At 47.3% G+C, this 23,055-nt stretch overlaps 1 protein-coding gene across 1 annotated transcript; it reads left to right on the plus strand.

Annotated features, from left to right (window-relative positions):
* Positions 1-6,546: 6,546 nt before the first annotated feature.
* SLC20A1 (solute carrier family 20 member 1) lies at positions 6,547-21,855 on the plus strand. The gene is made up of 11 exons (XM_059659192.1): positions 6,547-6,708; positions 6,967-7,599; positions 7,702-7,842; positions 8,032-8,117; positions 13,718-13,814; positions 16,228-16,347; positions 17,736-18,005; positions 18,117-18,675; positions 19,236-19,421; positions 20,148-20,232; positions 20,828-21,855. The coding sequence occupies exons 2-11, from the start codon at positions 7,233-7,235 to the stop codon at positions 20,984-20,986; spliced, it is 2,070 nt and encodes a 689-aa protein (XP_059515175.1). The 5' UTR covers positions 6,547-6,708; positions 6,967-7,232; the 3' UTR covers positions 20,987-21,855.
* The last annotated feature ends 1,200 nt before the right edge of the window (positions 21,856-23,055 follow it).

Below are 23,055 nucleotides of genomic sequence, written 5' to 3' on the forward strand. Positions count from 1 at the left end.
AACTTATTCAAGAAAGAAAACTAATTTTGATGAGCTTAGTTTAGCCCAAGTGTTCTGCGTTCTTAGTCTATGGTAGTGTCCAGCAGCAACATCCCAGCCTTCACACTCACTCACCACTCCTTCACCGACTCACCCAGCAACGTCAGTCCTGAAGCTCCATTTATGGAGAGTGCCCTGTACACGTGTCCCAATTTTTATCTGTTTTATTGTATTTTATGGTACCTTTTCTACTTTTTTCTGTTGTTGCTAATCCTCACCCAAGGATATCTTTTCCATTGGTTTTTAGAGAGAGTGAAAAGGAGGAAGAGAGAGAGAGAGAGAGAGAGATAGAAATATGAGAGAGACACATCGATTGGTTGCCTCCTATATGTGCCTCGACTGGGGCTGAGGATGGAACCTACCACCAGATATATGCCCTCGACTACGAATCAAACCTGAGACCCTTCGGTGAGTGGGCCAATGCTCTAACCACTGAGAACGCTGGCCAGGGCTTTTCTGTTTTTAGATACACAAATACCATTGTGTGACAGTTGCCTGCAGTATTCAGTACAGTAACAGGCTACAGGTTTGTAGCCCGGGAGCAATCAATTACACCGTACAGCCCAGGTGTGTAGCAGGTGGTACCACCCAGGCCTGTGTAAGTGCACTGTATGATGTCCACACAATGACGAAATCACCCAGCGACACAGTTCTCAGAACATGTTCGTCCTTTAGCATGACTGCCATTGCTTCTCAGTCTGTAATGTGCATGTGAATCACAGGGGGGCCTGGTCTAAATGCAGATTCTGCTTCAGTAGGTCTGGATGGGGCCTGGGATTCTGCAAGCTCCTTGCTGCTGGCCGGCGGACCATCCTTTGAGCAGCAAGGCCTAGGCAGGGATTTTCCCATGGAAAATGAGGATATTAGCTTCTGCTCAGAACTGGACTCACCCATGAGGCAGTTCCCAACAGCTCAAGTCCCTCTTTGAGCCCTCAAACACCTGCATTTCTGGGCCTGCAAAGCTGAGGTGCAGGCCCAGACTCGGGTAACTCCCCCAAGACAGACAGTTTTTCTCCAGTTTTGTCCATCAAACCCTGACGGGCTGTCCTCAGAGAGCTTTCTCCAGCTGAGGGTGCAGATGAGTGAGGGGCTCTGAGCGGGCTAGGGGGTCCTGAGGACAGCAGTGTGGGTGGACTGTGGGACGCGTGTCCTGGCACAATCCCTTGTGCTCTGGAAATGTTTGCTGGGAGAGTGAAGGATACGTAAGGGTGAGTTGTGTGGCTGGATTCAGGAGTGGGTGGTTTGGTGGGAGAGGAAGGTTGACTTTGCCTCCTGAGTGGTGATGTTTATGGCTGGTCCTCAGTGTGAACTTCCAGGTGGAAGGAGTTGTGTTTTGCTGGTCAATCTTGTTGATAGATTAAATCCACAGCAGACTATTTGTTGAATGAATGAATGAGTAAATGAGGAGAAGAAATAGGGAAAGTGATGGAGTGCCTGAAGTTGTTGCCCTCTACCTCCTCCTGGGCCGGCTGTGGGAATGACTCACGTCCTGCTACCCACTCACTTTCTCAGCCTAAAACCACATGTCCTGGGTGTGGCGGCAGTGAGCTGACCCTCCCTGCTTCTACCATAGGATCTTCATTACACGCAGTTGCTGAGTTTCCAGCAGTTGCCCTTCCCTCCTTTCCTGGTATGAGCTGAGAGCCCGGGCTGGAGAAAACAGGGTCTCGGTTTAGGTCTCCAGAGAAGTCGTTCTGAAGACTTGTTCAGGACACGGGGCTGTCCTGAAGCTGGCTCCGGGGGACCAGACACGTCGGGGCTGTTTCAAGCTCTAAGAGCTGAGCTTCTGCCCCCCTGTCTGGGTCCTGTGACACCTCACACCCGAATGTGTGAATTCAAACCCCAAAGGGAAGGGACCAGGCGATGAGCAGTCAGGGAGGAGGCACATAAAGTCCGGGGCGGGTGGGCCAACCCCCCACGCCTTGTGTTGGTGGAGAAACAGACCAGTTTGCCTGGCACAGCCAAAACCCAGCTCTTTTTTTGCTGTGGGACGCTGGCCTGAAACCACTCCAACCAGTGAGTCTCCGCATTACAGCTTGGCTGTCTGGGTGCTTGGACGCGCCTCCCCCTCCACGCTCTGTCTGTCTGGACATTTCAGTGGACCTTTCGGGGCAGAGCCATGGATACTGGGTGCCCAGTCCTGTTTCAGGGGGAGGGAGGAACCGTTTGAAGACGGAAGCTGGTCACACCCAGGGCGGGTGGGAAAGGGTAGTGGTGATGATGACGTGTGGTCCTTGAGACAGCATTTTGAACCGACTGCCTGTAGGATTTGGCCGTAGGTGGGTACAAGACAGAATTCCTTTTTTGAGAAGTCTCAAAAGAACAGATTCCAGTAACTCTAAGATATGGTCAGGCCACTGCGTCAACATTACTTCCGAAGAGAGCATGTGCCCTGGCTTCCTCCCTCTTCTTCCTGGGAAACTGAGGGCGATCTTGGAGTCAGGCCTCCTAGAAACAGCCTTTTCTATTCCAACAGGGTTTGGGGAGGTTTAAAATATAGGCTGTAAAAGCAACAGAGTAAATTAACAAAAATGAGGAGGAAAGGAGAGGAAGGAAATGTGTTAACTTAAGTGCAAGAGTTAACACCCAAGGGCATCGCGTTGCCTCTGTTCTCACTGACACCCAGGGTTTGAAAAAGCACTTAGAAACTTGAACGTTGTTAGGTTCCTCGCTGGTGTAAAGGTTGCTTCATTGTCTGTGCCTCAGTTTCTTCGCCTATAAAGCAAGGTCAGAGTACGTCATCAGAGGTATACTGAGAATGTCACGTGAGGTAATACACACAGAGCACCCGAAACAATGCCCGGCACCGTGGGCATTCAATTGCGTCATAGATATCGTTATTACTACCTCACTCCTCCGGGGCTGCAGTCAAGTGGACGGCAGGGATGGGTAGAGAGGAGGCAGTTCTCTGCTCAAAGGCTCCTCCCTTCTCCTCCCTGGTTATTCCTCCCGATCTCCTCCCGGCTCCCACACGTCCCAGTGGACAGCCTCTCACTTGCCTTTGATCCTGGTCTGGCTCCACAGCATTCCCAGCCCCAATCTGGAGCAAAGTCTACCGTTATACGTCTCTCCTGGAACTTGCTTTACATGCAGTCCTTCAGAACATGACTAACACACTTCCTTAATCTTTGACTATAAACTCCGTGACAACCAAAGCATTTGAAACATTTGGCTAAAGCCTATCTTCTATAATGATAAAAGCGTAATATGCTAGTTAGACCGGATGTCCTTCCAGACGAAGCTGACCCGGGGCTGAGAGGGAAGCCAGGGTCCCGGGTGCCAGAGGGAAGCCGGTGACGGCAGCTGGGGGAAGGAAGGCCTACTCTTGCACGAATTCCATGCATCGGGCCTCTAGTACCTATATGTTAACTAAGAATTAGATTTTTTAATTCTAGCAGCCAAACATACTAGGGGCACTAAAATCACAAGGGGCTTCGCTATAGTCACATGACCAGTGAGTCGCAGAGCCGGTGGTCTGGTTTTACAGTCTATGTGTTTAATCACTAGACCAAATGGCCTCACGAAGGTGTTGGAAAGTGTGTGCCAACACCTTGATTCTAACAGAGAAACATACTCTTAGGATCTCTGCCCCTCTTCCCTCGTTCAGCCACGAGGTCAGAAACCAGCGTCTCCGTGTGTCCTCATGCCTCCTTTTCTTTTCCACTTTCAAGGCACTGTAACTTCTCTCCACAGGCAGAGCCCCTTTCCTCCTTTAGGGGGCGATGAAGGCGTCCGGACCAAGGCAAGTCCAGGTCTCTAATGGCATTTTCCCCCAAGTGAGGCCGTCAGGACCCACCTCCAACCTCGCTTCCCCTTTTAGCCCACTTGGCAGAGGCATTAGGAAGATCATTCTAGAGTCTGAAGACGTGGACAAAATTCACTTGTAATGCAAGGGGATTCCCTTCGAAACTTCCACTCCCTCAAGGGGCTTATGTGAATGTTTCCCCACGTCCCACGTGGTTCAGGGTTGGTTCAGGATCTGGAAGAGGGGCCGCACGCAAATGAAAGAGACAAGAAATAATAATTTGGAAATATTGGGGTCAGGTGGGCAAGCCCAACTCAAGGGGAAGGACTTCCACTGGTGCCCAGGCCTCGCCAACCTTTTATTCAACTTCGGATACACATCTAGCTCTTAGGCAGGTAATTGCAGTGACAGACAGACTATCTTAAAGTCAGTACATATTAGAAGGATTTACTCTGAGACTATTTGGTCAGGAAATAGCTTGAGCCCCCATTGTCTAGACTAGACAATCGGTGCATAACTCTGGTCCTTGTCATGGGTTCAAGGTTCACCAGGGTTCCGGGACCCTTGTTTGCTCTTCTCTGCTAGTGAAGACAATGGGCGGCTTCCTGCAGGCTTGGACTGTGCTCTCACCTGGGTGGATTACTCACCCGCATGGACATTCGAATGGCTGGCTGCCCCATGGCCTCACACAGAGGCTGTCCAGCAAGTTTGCCAACTTACGGATTTAATACCACAGACGGGCAAAAGTACACCCACGGACAGATGAAATAAACATACTGGGAAGAGTTCTAGGCAATTTCCTTATAAATAACTGCTTAGAAAATTGTTTTAAATGGCAGAACTCTAAGGACCATTAACAGATGAGTCATTTTATTCAACTTAAAAAAATATGTTGTTGTTTTTATTTCAGAGAGGATGGGAGAGATAGGAACATCAGTGATGAGAGAACCATTGATTGGTTGCCTCCTGCACGCCCCCTACTGGGGATCGAGCGGGCAACCCAGGCATGTGCCCTTGACCAGAATCAAACCCAGGACCCTTCAGTCCGCAGGCTGATGCTCTATCCACTGAGCCAAATGAGCTAGGGCTCAACTTTTTCATAACCTTGAAATGAAGTAAGGGTGGAGGGAGGGGGGTGGATCTCAGAATTACATCTGAATTGCCCTTCAGGGTCAGTGATCCCAGACATGCACTTCCTTTTTCAGACATGACCTTGGGCTCTGGAACTTTGTAAATTACTCACCACAGCTCCACCACAGGTAGGTCAGGGGATGCTCAGGTGGAATTTAAGCCTCCATAGATGGCTCAGACATAGCAACAACTTACAGATTTATGTCTTTGTTTCTGCTCTTCAGTTCAGTGCATGGCTGCTAGATATGGCAAAGGCTCTAGAAGGGGCAGGGCTCTAGAACATTCTAAGCCTGGTTGGTCTTTCTGGTTGGAATTTTTTTTAAACTATATTTTTATTGATTTCAGAGATGAAGGGAGAGGGAGAGAAAGATAGAAACATCAATGATGAGAGAGAATCATTGATTGGCTGCCTCCTAGACATCCCCCACTGGGGATTGAGCCCACAACAGGGGCATGTGCCCCTGACTGGAATCGAACCTGGGACCCTTCAGTCCGCAGGTCCACGCTCTATCCACTGTGCCAACCAGTGAGGGCTCTGGTTGGAATTTTTTAATCTACCACCCTGACAAGAGACCACTACCTTACTCTCCCATGGCATGATTGGTTGTCTGATTCTCAAGCTGTATGACGAAATGCCACCAAATGTGCATAACAGTAAATGTTATTAACGTGAAAAACCACTCTATAGACCACGTAGGGATCAGAAGTCAATTTATCTTCCCGGATGGGATGCAAAGAGAACATGGCTTTCCATCCTTTGTACATCCAAAAACATGTCTATTCAGGGAAAGAGAAAACGGTAATTAATTAGCATTTACTGAACGCCGAGTTCTAGTCGCTCTCAGACACAGTCACACGGAATTCCAGCCACAAGGCAGGTACTGATCCTAAAAATTCACGATCGGGAGGGCGCAGTCGGATATTCTGGGACTGGCTCGTGGGGACGCAGCGCAGCGAGCAGGAGCAGGGACCGCACTCCGCATTGGCGTCCTCCTCCTCGCCCCGCCCCCGCGCCTGGCGGAAAACACTGGCGTCCGCGGGGGTCGGTGACCCGGAGCGTCCCGGCGCCCCCGGACGCTCTTGGGGACCGCCTGATTCTCGGGATGGTCCATGGGGCCTCCATCCGGTGCGCGCCGGCGGGAGCGAGGCCCACGCGCCTCCCTTCTCCGGGGCGGGGCGGCGCCTGTCTGGCCAAGGGCATCACAGGGGCGGCAACGTGCGGGAACTGGGTTCGCAGCATCACCGGTCAGGCGTGGCCTCCCGACGCGGTTACAGATGCTCTCCAAGTGCGGATGGGGGCGCAGCCCGCGGCATAAACCGGGGCTCGCGGGAGGAACCAGGAACGACCGTGATCGCGGCCTCAGAACCCCACAGACGACCCTACTGTCACCAGGCGGCAAGGCCAGGCGGGGCGGAAACCCCCGCCCAGCCCCGCGGCCAGTCTCCTCCCAGAGTGATCGGCTGCCTGTGGGGGCGTGGCTCCGGCGCGCGACGGGCCAATGAGCGCCGGCGTCGGGCTTTTCCCGCTGGGCCAGCCCGGCGGGCCGGAGTGCATCACCGGGGGCGGAGCTCCGAGGTGGCGCGCGCGCGCGCGCGACGGGTCACGTGGGCCGCGAGCGGAGTATAAAGTGCAGCAGGCGACCGGTGCCATCCGAGTGATGGCCGCCGGCGAGCCTGGCTACTTTCTCATCCTCAGTTTCTGAGGCGCTGCGCTGCTTCCCGGAGCTTCCCGCCCCGCCCGTCGTGTGCTCGCCGCCTGGACCTCTCCGTCTGCGTCCGCCCTCGTCTCCGTGGTGAGTGGGGCGCCGCGGGGAAGGGCGCTTTCTCTCTGCGCAGGCGGGATTCCTGCCTCGTGCGCCCCTCTTCCCCCCGCCCCCGCCCGCGGCCTTTTTGGCGGTCCCGGCGCGCGGGAGCGGCCTGTCTCGGTGTCCACGGAGGGCGGGTGGGCGGGCGCGGGGAGGGGCCCGCCACGTGCTGGCCGCGCGCCCAGCCCGGGGCTGTGGGCAGGGGGCTGTGAGCGTGCGCCATCGTGGTCCTCTGTCCCCCCGCAGGATGAGCCCTTGTCCCCGCGCGTCCTCGCCATGGCCTTCCGCGCCGCGCCGCTAGCCCCCCGGAGCCCGAGGCGTCCCGCACCGCAGATGTCCGCGCGCAGCGTATAGCAGCGGCCGGCCCGGTGTCTGCCGCAGTTTACAGTATTTAATTTTATATAATATATATTATTTATTAGAGCGTCTGTGATACCTCATACTCATTCTGTTTACACGCCTGAAAGCAGCGCATTAGTAGTTCTTGTTAGTTTAAGGCCGCTGCTCCGGGGATGGCGTCCACCGCGGCCACGCTGGTGGCCAGCGCCGCGGCCACGCTGGTGGCCAGCACCGCGGCCACGGCCCCCGGCGGCCCGCTGGAGAAGTACCTGTGGATGCTGGTCCTGGGCTTCATCATCGCCTTCGTGCTGGCCTTCTCCGTGGGCGCCAATGACGTGGCGAATTCGTTCGGCACGGCGGTGGGCTCGGGGGTGGTGACCCTGAAGCAGGCCTGCATCCTCGCCAGCATCTTCGAGACCGTGGGCTCCGTCCTGCTGGGCGCCAAGGTGAGCGAGACCATCCGGAAGGGCCTGATCGACGTGACCATGTACAACACCACCCAGCACCTGCTGATGGCCGGCTCGGTCAGCGCCATGTTCGGTGAGTTCCGTGCGGGGCGCCCCTCACATGACTGCCTGCAGCCTGCGCCGCCTCCGTGATGGGGTTTTGTCATTGACTGAGTCAAACTTGACTGTGTTGCAGGTTCGGCCGTGTGGCAGCTAGCGGCTTCGTTTTTGAGGCTCCCCATTTCTGGAACCCATTGTATCGTGGGCGCCACCATTGGTTTCTCCCTGGTGGCTCAAGGGCAGGAAGGTGTCAAGTGGTCCGAACTGGTAAAAATTGGTATGTTTCATTCAGAATGGCTTCTCAGTTCTTGTCCTGTCCCGTGGCATTGCCTACGGGAAGTGTTGTGTAGAAGGGGCAGAGGGACAGATTCAAATTGTGGAAACAGAATAGCACTAAAATGTAAAGTGCGTTTTGGTTCCTGACTTGTTAGTTGTTGATATTTGTTCTTCGTGTGTTCTATTCCAGTGATGTCTTGGTTTGTTTCTCCGCTGCTTTCTGGGATCATGTCCGGAATTTTATTCTTCCTTGTTCGGACATTCATCCTCCGTAAGGTAATTTTTCTCTCCCCCCCCCTTTTATGACCTTTAGGGGGTCTGGTATTCAAACCAGTAGCGTTCTTGCAGTGTAATTGGTGTGTAGGTACATGGCCCTGGGAAGTTGAAAAATTCTTTGTTCTGTACACCTTTTGTATGTTGCTAAGTTCTGTGCAAGAAGCAAGCTTTCACCAAGAGGGTGTTCAGGGGGGGAAATTGAACGAACGCTTTGGTGTGCCAAGGACTAGGAGAGATGGAGTGGAAAATTAGGGAAACGTATTTAAGGTGGTTTTGCCCAGCTATGTGCAGATTACTACTTTAAACCACTGTCATGTCAACTGTTTTGAATTGTAGGCTTGGGGTTCAACAATTCACAATGTCCCCTGTGGCTTTTTCTTAGTTGCACCTAAATGGAGTAGTTTGGGTCTACATAGTTAATTCAGTAGAGCTGATTATCCTTATAACCTGTTTATAAGCTTCTAGGTGGAAACCCTACTTCTCACTGTGACTTAGACTCTAATTCCTTAGAACTGTTTTGTTTTTCTGGGCCAGAAAAAAAACACCCAGAGAGCCATTTCATTTCCTGTCCACTTGAAAATGCCTTTTCAGGGACCCGATAGCATTTCTTTCATCAAGAAGTCTGATGTGGGCTCCAAGGTGGACAACAAGGGGTGTTGTCATTGGACTGAGTTACAGTGAGAATAAATGCGTTTTTCTAAGAAAACAAAGTTGTCCTTTTTCTGAGGTAAATGGCTCTTAACTGTCCATTGTAAGCTCTTAAAAATGCTTCTAAGCTGTAGAAATCTGAGTGAAGGGAGATAAGTAGCTTTGCCCCCAGGGGAAAGAATATGTTCAGACCCTCTTGTTTGGTCTAGTTGTAGGCTCCTCTAGGGAAGGAATTGTACCTCTTCTCTGTAGAAACTGACTGGCATTAGTATGGAAGAATAAAGCAGTTCAGTGCGTTGCAAACTTGAAGCATTTGTAGCCTGGAGTAATTTGAGAGTAAACAATTCATCGATACTAACTGTCTCAGAGTTTGGTACTGTTTATACTGCAAGCTGGTATGACTACATCTACCTTCCCACTTCCCATAGCTGTCTCGCAGGACAATGTGATGCTTAAATCGGAGGCTTGCTAGTAGTCAGACCAGATGTTTTAGTAGTAGTAGTAAGTCACACAGCTTTGTGCACATCAGTGAACCAGGAGAATTGATAGAAAATCCCTTATTAGGGAGTCCTGCTTATATAAAGGTTTACACTGCGTCTCTGTTGATTGATTATTGGGAAGCAGATGCATGTGATACTGGAGGGGTTATATGGGTCTCAGGACAAAACAAACTTGTCTTCTTTACGGGGAATGGTAGTGCTCTGAGGTACAAAGAGAGATTTTTGAGATGCCAGACCTCTTGTTTGAGGAATGCATGCTAGGTACTTTTATCCCCAGTTATTGAGAGCTTCAGTTAGATATATTAACTTCATTTTTTAAAAAAAAGTGTTTTTATTGATTTTAGAGAGAGGAAGGGAAAGGGAGAAACATTGATCTGCTGCCTCCCGCACGCCCCCTACTGGGGATTAAACCCATAACCTGGACATGTTCCCTGACTGAGAATTGAACCCGTGACCTGTGGACCTTGATGCTCAACCAACTGAGCCACCCTGGCCAGGGCTATATTAAGTTGTGTGCCAGGCCAGCACAGCCAAGGGTTCGGTGAGCCTGAGGGGGGCGGTGAAGGATGTAGAAAAGACAAAGAGAATAAGCTGGGTCTAAGACTCTAGGTGGATCTCCGGTGCCTGGCTAAGGCCACAGAGAGAGATCCAGACAGCAAGCTGAGCCTTTATTTTATAGTCAGAGGTAAACAAGGTAGTGGTCACCATAGTTACAGTGTTCTTGTGAGTTTCACTTGTTTTGGCAGCACTTGCTGCACCTCCCACAGCCCATTAGCTACCCAGATAGGATCTAGGGAGCTCATAAGGTCAAGCTTAATTATGCTAAAGAGGGCTGTGCCCTCTAAGCTGGGACTTGTTTGTGGCTTTGCCAACAAGTCAGTCTGAGGCTTAACCCTACAGCCGCTCCCTACAAAGTTGTATGGGTATGAGGGTGGACATGATCAAGAATAATTGAAATAGTGTTTAAACCAAAATTGACTTTGAGGGTCTTCCTCACTTTCCTCCTCCCCCCACCCCTCCACCCGGGGGCATGCACTTCTGCACATATTCTGTGTCCATTCTATCAATAACCCGAGTTTTCAGGCAATGAGTGACTATTTCTGGCTAGTTAGGTTTTAACTCTCAAGAAATCATCCTTAGATGAGTAATTTTTGGGGGTCCTGGCTGTTAAAATTTTCCAATTTAAGTTTTTTTTTGTTTTGTTTTAAATATATTTTATTGATTTTTTACAGAGAGGAAGGGAGAGGGATAGAGAGTTAGAAACATCGATCAGCTGCCTCCTGCACACTCCCTACTGGGGATGTGCCCGCAACCAAGGTACATGCCCTTGACCGGAATCGAACCTGGGACCTTTGAGTCCGCAGGCCGACGCTCTATCCACTGAGCCAAACCAGTTAGGGCCCAATTTAAGTTTTTGTTTTGGAAGTTGACATTGAAATTACTTTTTTTAAAAAGTTTCCATTCTCTGAATGTCTGTTCCACGGGCATTGAGTAGTCTACTAGGGAAAAGCAGAATAGAGATGAGGTAATTCTGTTAAGGCTATTGCCTGGGCAAGAGCCCTAGCCAGTTTGGCTCAGTGGCTAGAGCGTTGGCCTGTGGGCCAAACGGTCCCGGGTTCAATTGCCGTCAGGGGCTTGTACCTTGGTTGCAGGCGTCTCCCTGGCCTGTGCTCTGGTCAGGGCTCATTTGGAAGGTAACCAGTCGACGTGTTTCTGTCTTTCCCTGTCTCTCCCACTCTCTATAAAAAGCAATGGAAAAATATCCTTGTGAAGATTAACAACAACAACAAAAAAGGACTGGCAATAAATAGGAATAAGGGAAGGGGAGGTTTTCCTGTTGAGTATTTAAATTCTAGTTAAAACGGGTCTTTCAGCATTTTCCTTCCTTTCTGTTAGGAATCACATTGGACATCTTTTCAAACTCAGAGAAACCTTTTTCTTTAGACAAAAGCTTACTGGAACATTCACTATGTAAAACATGAACTGTTCTGGTTGAAGATGGGGAGTTATGGAGACCCCTCTCCCATCCCACATAAATGAATAAGACATGTTATTTCCAGATAAAGTTTTAAGGGATGTTCGATGGGTCATTTGGTAATAAATATTTCATAAAATTGTTAGCCCTGGTTACTTTTTAGCCAGTGGGAAGAGGAGTGACAGCGAAGTCTGGAGTGAAAGGGAGCGGTAGATTGCTCAGGTTTTTCCTTTTACCCAGACTCTTAGGAACTTTTTTATTTTTTTAAACCATGAGCCTGTTATTTCATAATAAACTGGTAGTAGTGTCATTCATTCCCTATCCCAGGTAATTCATTACTGATTACTTTGGAATATGTAATTGAGCTATACAGAAAAGTAAACACAGCCCTGCCTGGTTTGGCTCGGTGGATAGAACATAGGCCTGCGGACTGAAGGGTACCCGATTTGATTCCAGTCAAGGGCACGTACCTGGATTGTGGGCTTGATCCCCATAGGGGGCATGAGGGAGGCAGCTGATGGGTAATTCTCATCATTGATGTTTGTCTCTTCCTCTCCCATCCTCTCTGAAATCAATAAAAGTACATTTAAAAAAAAAAAAGAAAAACAAATACATGGCTACTTCTTTTTGACCAACCAAGTACAGTTTGATTTGATATCAAAATACCAAATATTATTTGAAAATCTGTTAAAAGAGAAGTCCCTACCTAAGTCTAGAACCCTAATGGGTTTTGATTGGGGGTGGGGTGGGTCTTAAGTTCCTTGAAGAGTTTTCTTCAAACCATAGATCTTTTAAAAAAAATATATATTTTATTGATTTTTTACAGAGAGGAAGGGAGAGGGATAGAGAGTTAGAAACATTGATGAGAGAGAAACATCAATTCAGCTGCCTTCTGCACACTCCCTACTGGGGATGTGCCCGCAACCAAGGTACATGCCCTTGACCGGAATTGAACCTGGGACCCTTCAATCCACAGGCCGATGCTCTATCCACTGAGCCAACCGGTTAGGGCCCATGGATAGTTCTTAGAAGAAAAATGTATATACCCCTCAAGTTCATAACCTATTGACTGCCCTTGGGGTGTGACCCACATTGTTGAGTTGCTCGGGAAAGCTTAACAGTCCCTAGTAGGGTTCTCTGTGTTACTCTTGGTTTTTATTTTGGCCATTTCCCTGTAGATAGGGGGGCTAAAACTCAGTGCTTTTCAGTAAGGGCCCATCTCCACTGACTTGGAGTGGCACCTTATTTTCTCTTGTTTCGTTGATCTTAAGCTAGTGCCTCCCTCTTCCCACTGGTTATTCTGGAAGCTTTAGGATAACTTTTGGGTCTTTATCTCTTTCTCTTCCTCCCCAATTTTCCATTGGATTGTGATCAAGATAGCAGTAAACCTATAGGTCAACATTTTTACAGGTTAGCCTTCCCATGTATTCAGATCCATGCTCTCATTCCTAAGTGTTCGACTTCCGTCTTTTCCTGTAAAATTAATACACATTTGTTGTAAGTGGAACTCTTCTTGTCTCCAGTCACACTGGCCTTTTTGCTGTTCTTAAACATTTCAAGTTTTGTCTCAGGGCCTTTGCACTGGCTGACATCGCTGTCTAGAATATTCTGCCCCAGGCCCCCACTCCCACCCCCATCTCACCAGATAGCCAGGTAGCCGGCTCCTTCTCTACCCCTAAGTGTGTTCATGGTTGTTGACTTAAATATTCGTGTCTTTGCTCCACTGATTCTTCCTTCCACCACCCCCCTCCCCGAATGAAAATGTACTCCTTCCATCATTTTCTCCTTACCCTTCTTCATTTTTCCTCAGCATTTGTCAGCACGTTACATTGTTCTGTGTTAGCATGTACATTTCAGTTCTGTGAGGGCAGGGACATTGTCATTCACTTCTGTATTTCAGTGCCAAGAATAGTGCTCGGCACAGTCGGTTGAATGAGGGGTAATCTGGTGCACACTTGGTTTTTATCTTAGCACTTGGGTAAATAAGTCATTAATAATGGTGTATTCATCAGGTGTCTAGATTAAGGTGGTTGTTATAGGTATATTCTACTACATAGCGTATTTGCAAGAAATCTTTACAGGTAAGAAGTGTTCTAACATATCAAGGCCTGTTTCTTGACATCTCTTAACAAATGTCTAGTACGCCTTCAGGTGTGTGTTCAGATTTACGTCTGGAACCCTGAATGTTAACTGATTTTTGGGGACATTACTGGTATAGGTAGTCTTGTTAAAAACTGAGAAACGAAACAAAAACTCAAAACAAAGAACACGTAAACTTAACTTCAGGAAGCTGTAAATTGGCCTTGATGAGCAGAGCTCCAGGAGCAGATGTAGGAAAAAGCCCAACTGGGCTCGGGAACTACTGTGGAGAAACAGCTGTTGGCATCGGAATTCCTGAACCTGTCCTTTTACAAGGCTGTGTAGACACGGGCTCATTGTCACAGCTTTTGGGTATTGATCTTGGCCTTATTTTACAGGCAGACCCCGTTCCTAATGGTTTGCGAGCTTTGCCCGTTTTCTATGCTTGCACGGTTGGGATAAACCTGTTTTCCATCATGTATACTGGAGCACCTTGTAAGTACATATCAAAATATTTAGATGTGAATTTAAAGTTGTTTACCAAACTTGCATTAAATGCCCAATTTACCCCTTTTTGCTTTACAGGGCTGAAATCTCCTAGAAGGTGGCTGGCCTGCACCCATTTCAGAAGGCTGCAGGCTAGTGTATGCTGAGTTAACCTAGATAGTTTTTCAACCAAAGAGACCTGCTCAGATTCTAAATCACTACAGACCTTTACTCTTTAGTCTTCACAGGACCCAAGATAATATGGTCTCTCTCCCTTTCTCCTATCTATGCCTAAATACTGGCATCGGTACTGGCCTCAACTGCTGGCTGCTGAAGAGTTCTTAGTTCTATTTGGTCTTCAATAATCAGCCATTTAGCACTGGTTTGCTTGATATTTTCATTTTCTCTCCCAAACGGAGCCACTTTTATTTCTAAGTACTAAATTTACTCCCCTAAACCTGCTTGGATGAGAAGAGTTGGGATGTTTAACACCTGGCCTAAGTGCATGTGGAAGAAGAATTCATGCAGCTAAGAGGAAAAGTAATTTGTGAGAATGTAAAAATTGAAATACTCATGTTGGGGTTAAGGCAATTTATGGATTAAATTATGATGCATGTTTAATTTAGCAACTGAAAAAGATTGACAACTTGTAACTTGTCAGCAGGGCTATACCTACCTCGATCAGCTTGGTTGTGCTGTCTAGGTTTATTTGGCATGAGTGTCTTTGACCATTAATTCAGTGCTCCTGTCCTTTGACTGGAAGAAATACATGTATGTTGTTGCCCGGGACACGTGTGCATATAGTGGGGGAGAGGGGAAAGGGAACTGGAGAGTATCTGGAAGCTACGTGACCTATGAGAATATTGATCTTCTTTAGAGCTTCCTAGACACCTTGCCAAATGCTGCAGGCAAAGGAAAGCTTGGATGCAGCATTTCCATTGGTTTAAATTTGGTTCTTCATGCTAACCTAAGAAGTCTCCAAGAGACTCGAAGCCAGCCGTGGGCAAACTACGGCCCGCGGGCCGGATTCGGCCCGTTTGAAATGAATAAAACTAAAAAAAAAAAAAAAAAAAAAAGACCGTACCCTTTTATGTAATGATGTTTACTTTGAATTTATATTAGTTCACACAAACACTCCATCCATGCTTTTGTTCCGGCCCTCCGGTCCAGTTTAAGAACCCATTGTGGCCCTCGAGTCAAAAAGTTTGCCCACCCACGCCTGCTCTAAGCACTGGTGTTTATGTAGCAGCAGCAGAGCTCATAGTTCAGTGAAATTAGAAACTTAATATTTTCAGTTGTTTTGAAAAGGGAATTTGGATATTTTTGCTCTGCCTTTTGTGGATCATTTACAAGAAAAACCAGTCTTATTTCCCTTTTTAAACTTGGAATGTGGGCAAATTCAAATTGTGATGGATATTGATTGCATTTTATGTATATTATAGTTTGTGTGGCTTTACATGAGGAAGCTTGATAGCAGGAATTGAAAAGATTTGTAGTCATTATAAAACTTGCATTTTGAAGGGTTCTCAATTTACATATGACTTTAAAATAGTAATCATTTTTGAGGGGCCAGTAGAATTGTCATTTTATAAGTAATTTAATTCAAAATAAGTAAAAGAACGCAGAACAACCATAAGTAACTAAGCTCTTGGATAAACTAGAAATCAAAACATCTTTTAGGCTTAAATAGATTCTATGGTGTTTTGCTTCTGTCATAAATAATATACTAGAGGCTTGGAGCCTATTGACATTTCAGTGGTAAGCAGATGGAGACTGATATTACTGATCCCTGAGCCTTATGAAAAAGTAGACAAGTTTCTAAGATACAGCTTATGAGTGCAGCTACCACTAAATTATTTTTGTTTTGTGAAAGACTCCTTTGAACTGTTCTTATCTTTTGATAAGTAATATCCTTGTTTTCTGTATCTTAGTCTAAGAGATAATAATCTTGTTGTAAAGGATTTTGCTGGAGGATAGTACAGTGGCTGTGATAACCCCACAGAGAATTCTATCAGTATAACAGATGTGACTCTGGCACCTTCCTGTGTAATGTGCACAGCCACCATCTGGAGACGGGAGTGGGGTGGTTCCATTAACTTCCATAACTAGTAGATTCTCAGTATAGTAATCCCCATTGTCTAAGGCAAAGAAAGGGAAAAGGCTAGTTTGTGAAGGCACTTGGGAGGCGTCAGTCTAGTAGGTATTGAAAGTGGGCCAGACTGGTGTGGGTGTCAGGTGACAACTAGATTTTCCTCCCAAGTCTGTATAGCCACGAGCACAGTGGATCCTGTGGACCTAAAGCTGGCAGCTGCTGCAGGGCGATGGGCTGGCGTGGGGAACCTGAGTCCCCCTAGGAGGGTTTACACACTGTGGCGAGGGCTTTCGCCCTGGGGTTTTCAAGATGCACCATTTTATCTCCTAGTGCTGGGCTTTGACAAACTTCCTCTGTGGGGCACCATCCTCATCTCGGTGGGATGTGCAGTTCTCTGTGCCCTTATCGTCTGGTTCTTTGTATGTCCCAGGATGAAGAGGAAAATTGAACGTGAGTATCACATTGTAGCAGAAAATGTAACTTGAAATGTGCTATTTCTTTTTGTTTGGCCACCTATAAAATTCCAGTATTTGGATATATTGGCAATGTCAGAAATTTTAAATGAATATTTGAGGCTATGGGTTTATCAACCAAAGTATATTCTTACTGACTTAAAATTATCTGAGACTGGTCAGAGGGAATGTTGGACCTATGCTGTGGATACAAGCTGGGCATTTATTAGTGGACTGTACCTTAATCAGTTTCCAGTAAGAGCAAATAGACAGTGTAGACTACATTAAGTGAGAATACTTAAGGGTACCTTAATGAAAGAAAAATGATTTCATAGAGGAAACATTTACCCTAATTCTGTGTGGAACTTCGTATTTAGACATTGAAAGCTATGGCTATCATATATATCTGACTTCACAGCTCTCAGAATTGTAGCACAAATCCTGGAGGTGAACATCTCCAAGTGTCCTTTAGCTTCATTTAGGCCATTGCTGCACACAGTTGTGCTGTAGTTAAACACTAAGTACATTCTGGTTAGTCTTAAATCTTGTATTCCTTTCCTTACTGGTGGAGTTCTCTTAGTACAATCTTTCTCTGCCCTTTTCACTTGCAAATGCTCAGTGGGCGATGTGGTTTGCTGTTTGGAAAGGAGGCAGCACCGGCTGCAGTGGCCTTGGGAGCAGTGCTGTGTCATGCAGCTGCACCGAGCGCCTGCGCACAGTGGGAACGAGGCTCAGTCCTTACTGACCTCGTTTCCCCGCAGTCTGGGAGAAGATGATACAAGTCTCCCTGATGTTTTATGTTCGGCTCTAGCTTGACTGTGATGCCTGAATGAGCATGTAAACTCTGGGCATTGGCTTGATAGGCAGAAAATGTCCCTACCTAGTTGTGGAATTTATCAAAGGCACATCTCTTTTACAGAAGTGGAAACTAGAGTTGTCATCTTCCATTGCCTGCACTGAGCTGTGTTGCTTCGCTTGAATTCATGGAGGGGCTTTTGGGGGAATTCCTTTTTTAAAAACATGAACTAGATGCAGTCCAAATTTCGATCTGTTGCCAGCCTTGGCTTGGGTTCCTTTCACTACAGAGCAGGTTGTCAGGGAAGGAAGCATGGCCTACGTGGAAAGGAAAGGACACCACAGAACCCACAGAGCCTTTGCTGTGTGGTCCCTCATTGAAAAACTTTGCAGCCCCTGATGCTAAGTGTCCTGCATTGTTGGTTTCCTCCCAGGAAAAACGAGACGTGGCAAATACAACAGACAGGGAGATGATTCTGGATTTGTACTGAAGTTTACATATGTTGAGATGGACTGTTTTGAAATGGGGAAAGGGGAGATGTGGAACAACTGGGTTTGGTCAAAACCAAACAAAAATTTCTTCTTTCCTAGGAGAAATAAAGTCTAGTCCTTCGGTAAGCCCCTTAATGGAAAAAAAGAATAGCTTGAAAGAAGACCACGAAGAAGCAAAGTTGTCTCTGGGTGACATGGAAATCCGGAGTCCCGTCTCCGAGGCGGGGCCTGGCCCCGTGCCCCTGCGGGCGGTGGTGGAGGAGAGGACTGTCTCCTTCAAGCTGGGAGACTTGGAGGAGGCGCCGGAGCGCGAGCGTCTTCCCAGTGTGGACCTGAAAGAGGAAACCAGCCTGGACGGCCCCATGAACGGTGAGTGGAATTTCTCCGGCGGGGGAACAGTTTCACTTTCCTGCCGGTGCAGAGGCTCACGGGTGCCTCGTGATGCTCTTTATGTTGATGTTTCCTTTTGGTCTTGGCCAGGTGCAGTGCAGCTGCCTAACGGGAACCTAGTTCAGTTCAACCAGGCCGTCAGTAACCAGATCAACTCCAGTGGCCACTACCAGTATCACACGGTGCACAAAGACTCCGGCTTGTACAAAGAGCTGCTGCACAAGCTGCATCTTGCCAAGGTGGGCGACTGCATGGGAGACTCCGGCGACAAACCCTTGAGGCGCAACAATAGCTACACTTCCTATACCATGGCAATCTGTGGCATGCCTCTGGATTCATTCCGTGCCAAAGAAGGTGAGCAGAAAGGTGAGGAGATGGAGAAGCTGACGTGGCCGAACGCAGACAGCAAGAAGCGAATCCGAATGGACAGTTACACCAGCTACTGCAACGCTGTGTCTGACATTCACTCGGCCTCTGAGATGGACATGAGCATCAAGGCAGAGATGGGCCTGGGTGACCGAAAAGGAAGTAGTAGCTCTCTAGAAGAGTGGAACGACCAGGATAAACCAGAAGTCTCTCTCCTCTTCCAGTTCCTGCAGATCCTCACAGCCTGCTTTGGCTCATTTGCCCATGGCGGCAATGATGTCAGGTTGGTGACTTTGAATCTTAGCGCTCATTCTGTTTTTAGACTGTTTACTTTTTTATAAGGCTATGCTTGTGGCTGCGGTGGTGATGCCATCTGTGAGACTGAATATCTAGGTAGGATGAGGTAATAGCAGTTAATTGACTTAATAAAACAAGCAGCAAAATTTTCTTTGGAGAGCTTTCTGTGGGTGGTAAACATATTGTTCAGAGAAGCCTTTTTGTCTATGGAGATGGGACTCAGTTCTTTGATAATAAATTTTGGGCTATAAGATAGAAAACAACATCTTTGCCTTGTGGGATGAGTTTGCAGGCTGTTGGCATTAGTTCTGTGGTTCATAAACTGTTGCAGCCCAGAGTTGCTTTAGGCTCCCTGTGAGAAGACAGCCCCCACATGCACGATGCCCCTCAGAGCAGCTCTCGTCTTGTGTATGTGGGTTCCATTCATTTTCTGTGAAACAGACCTATTTGCCTAGTGAGCTTCAGGCTTCATTCAAGACAACTATTAAGTTACGCAGTTTTCAGTTCTGTCCGAAAAGTTAATCTTTGCCCTCACTTTTCTTTCAGCAACGCCATTGGCCCTCTGGTTGCCCTGTATCTGGTTTATAAAACGGGAGATGTATCTTCAAAAGTAGCAACTCCAATATGGCTTCTGCTGTACGGTGGTGTTGGCATCTGCATCGGTCTGTGGGTGTGGGGAAGGAGAGTCATTCAGACCATGGGCAAAGATCTGACGCCGATCACACCCTCCAGGTAAGCTGGGAAGGGGGTCTTGTTCCTGAGGTACACACAGCTGTGGTGCTGCCACATGAATCACTCTTTAGTTAAAGTGACCCAGTTTGTCTAAGTTCTTGATGATCTCACTGTTGCTGTGAACTTTTTAGGTTTAACTCCAGTGGTCTCACAATAATAACTTTTTCGGAGGAAGATAGGTCTGCTAAGTGTGAATTGCTGTATATACTCAGCCTTTGTTTTTTTATGATGGTCTGTTGCTTTTTTTTTTTTTTAATCTTATTGATTTCAGAGAGGGAGGGAGGTGGGGAGAGAGAGAAACATCAGTGATGAGAGAATCACTGATGGGCTGCCTGCTGCACACCCCACACTGGAGATCGAGCCTACAATCTAGGCCTGTGCCCTGACCAGGAATTGAACCGTGACTTCCTGGTTCATTGGTCAGTGCTCAACCACCGAGCCACGCCTGCTGGTTGCCTTCGTTTTCCTTGGGACCCAAGAAGGCTGTCTAACGAAGTCTTCAGAATGAAAGTTCATGTTGTTCGTGGGCTTTACAAAACCTTACAGCCTCATGCGTCAGAGAAGAGAATTCCCATGGCCTGATTGAAGGGAGATTTTAAGAATTCTAGCCAGCTAAAGAGGTCCATGAGCGGGGCACAGCAAGTTGGCATTAATTTTGAGGTAGTGGTAGCTTATAAAAAAAACACCAAGTTTCATTCTTAACAAGTCATCTTTTTTTGTCCACAGTGGCTTCAGTATTGAACTGGCATCTGCCCTTACTGTGGTAATTGCATCCAACATTGGCCTTCCCATCAGTACAACGCATTGTAAAGTAAGTGTTATGTCACGTGCTATGTCATTTGAACGGTTCTGGTAATATGTAGGCTTTTAAAAAATACATATTTTTTATTGATTTCAGAGTGGAAGAGAGAGGGAGAGAGATAAAGAAACATCAATGATGAAAGAGAATCATTGATTGGCTGCCTTCTGCATGCCCTACCCTGGGGATTGATCCCGCAACCCGGGCATGTGCCCTGACCGGGAATCGACTCTTGACTTTCTGGTTCATAGGTTGACATTCAACCACCGAGCCACACCGGGGGGGCTAGGCTTTTTTTTTCTTTTCTTTTCTTTTTATATATATTTTGGTTTAGAAACTTTTATGCAGTGGATCTTGAGGAGTTGTAAGTTCAGGACATGTGTCAAGAATATAAAGCCTTATCATAATATACCCCAGTTAACAAATTGAATGGTTGGGTTTTTATATTGCCTTCATTCTCCCACAGGTAATCTCCTTAATGCGTTATAAGTAAACCAGCTTTCCTGGGCTTGGTCTAGTTCAGCAGTTACCTGCTTGAGGTCATGTGCCCCTTCACCAGAGCACCATTGGAATTAGTAACCAGTTCTCTCGCCTGTTTCTCTCCTAGGTGGGCTCTGTTGTGTCCGTTGGCTGGCTCCGATCCAAAAAGGCTGTTGACTGGCGACTTTTCCGCAACATTTTCATGGCCTGGTTTGTCACGGTCCCCATTTCCGGTGTAATCAGCGCTGCTATCATGGCGTTCTTCCAATATGTCATCCTGCCCTGACCGGTTTGGCTGAGTGGATAGAGCGTTGGCCTGTGGACTGAAGGGTCCCAGGTTCGATTCTGGTCAAGGGCACCAAAAAAAAAAAAAAAAAAAGAAATATGTCATCCTCTGAGTGGAAGCTATTTGGGATGAGAATCGTGCCAGTGTTCGGACCACCACAGCATTCCTGCTCCTCTGAACGATTACAGTGAGACAGGAGACCCAGGACAATCTACAGTTTGGGAGCTGTGGGAGGAAGTATTACTTGTGCTACATTTGCTTTTGTGCTAAATATGACTTGTCTCAAAATTAGCTATTTAAATAGCCAGGTTTCCACTGGTTCCTATTGGCTGTGACTTCCTGTACATATTTATCTACTTTTTGTACCCAGCTTCAATTCCATTATGTTTTAATGTTGTGTCTGAAGATAACTTGTGATTTTTTTTTTTCTTAAACACCATTCAGAGCCATTTGACATATAGTGTGCTCTGGTTGGTGGTGTCACCAGCTTCTGCCTGAACACGCACAGGGATGTAACAAAAACATATCTGAAGCTTCCCTTGTAGCTCTTAGTCAAATAGTCATTTGCACTCTGCCCTCCTGTTGGCAGTGTCAGGTGGTTCTGTTGGCATTTGTGGCGTTTGTGGGGACGAGGTTGTTGGGCACAGTAAGAATTTAAATTAGTAACTTCCTGCAAGCAGTTGACTGACTGACTTATTGCTATGAAAAAATAGGAAGAAAAGCCTCTGGCAGTTGTGGTTTCTGTAAGATTTCTGGCAATGTGGGATGGATGAATGGAGTGTGAACTTTGGGCAAGTTGGATGGGACAGCCTTCCATGTTCATCTGTCTACCTCTTAACTGAATAAAAAGGCCTACAGTTTTTAGATAATTGGTTGTCATGGTTTTTGTTCATATGTGAAGCATCGGGGCTCCTGATTAGTTGTCCTTATCCATTAACATAAGGACAACTAAATACCCAACTTCGGTTTTCCCCACTCCTCCCTGTTACGGTTCCTGTGATCTCACGACACATGACATTCTCCATGGGGACTATTGGGAGTGTGGCATATTTCCCTTTAAAAACATTAAGTTTTTTTCAACTACAGTTAACATTCAATATTGTATTAATTTTAGGTGGATGCATTTTTCCTCATACTAGCATAACCTAGGCGTTTCACATTGGCACACACAGATCTCTTCACTGTTTTTAACATCCACAAAGTTCCCTGTTTGAACAGAGTATTTTGTGTTGTTAATTCTCACTCAGCATTTTTCCATTGATTTTTAGAGAGAGGGAAAGACAGAAACATTGATGTGAGAGAAACACATCGATTGGTTGCCTCCTACACACCCTGACCAGGGCCCGGGCCGGGGAGGAGCCTGCAACCAAGGTACGTGCCCTTGACCAGAATCGAACCTGGGACTCTATGGTCTGCAGGCCAATGCTCTCTCCGCTGAGCCAAAACAGCTAGGACTGAATGGACTATTGTATAATTGTTTTCCAGCTTTGCTATTACAAAGAATGCTCAGATGTGTGTGTGTGGCAGGCTCAGCTTCATTTAACAATCCTCAGTGTTGCTTTCTTCAGTCCTGACCATGATCTCTACTTTCCTTGGTCAGAATAGTAAATGGAAAGTGTAGCTTTGCAAACTAGGTTGATGGTTTCTGCCCCGAGAGCAAGTTTTAGGAAGATGTTTTTTGGCAACAGACTGTGCCTGGGAGATTAGACTTGTGCCTGAGGGATTAGACCACTGCGTACACGCTCCACAGCATCGCTCAGTAAATGTTCATCAGGCTCCTCACTAAGCTCTTTATGCACATTTAGCCCTTGAGACTTGCGGTAGGTCTCACCCTTATTTTACAGCTGATGAAAGGGGCCTGGAAAACATCTGTGTTTCACAATACGTGCTAGCAGGGAGACAGTCTTTGGGGCTGGCTGGAGGTGGCCTTGTGTGGCTCTATTTGAGGAAGGTGGCTGGGGCTGTACTAACAGGAACCTGGTGCTATGCCCTGAACTGAGGTCCTGGAGGAGACCCTCTGAGTTTTAATACTGGCTCCCTCTCCTGGAGCCATAGGACCTCACAGAGCC

The sequence above is a fragment of the Myotis daubentonii genome, chromosome 12 (assembly GCF_963259705.1).
Source record: "Myotis daubentonii chromosome 12, mMyoDau2.1, whole genome shotgun sequence".
Lineage (NCBI taxonomy): Eukaryota > Metazoa > Chordata > Mammalia > Chiroptera > Vespertilionidae > Myotis > Myotis daubentonii.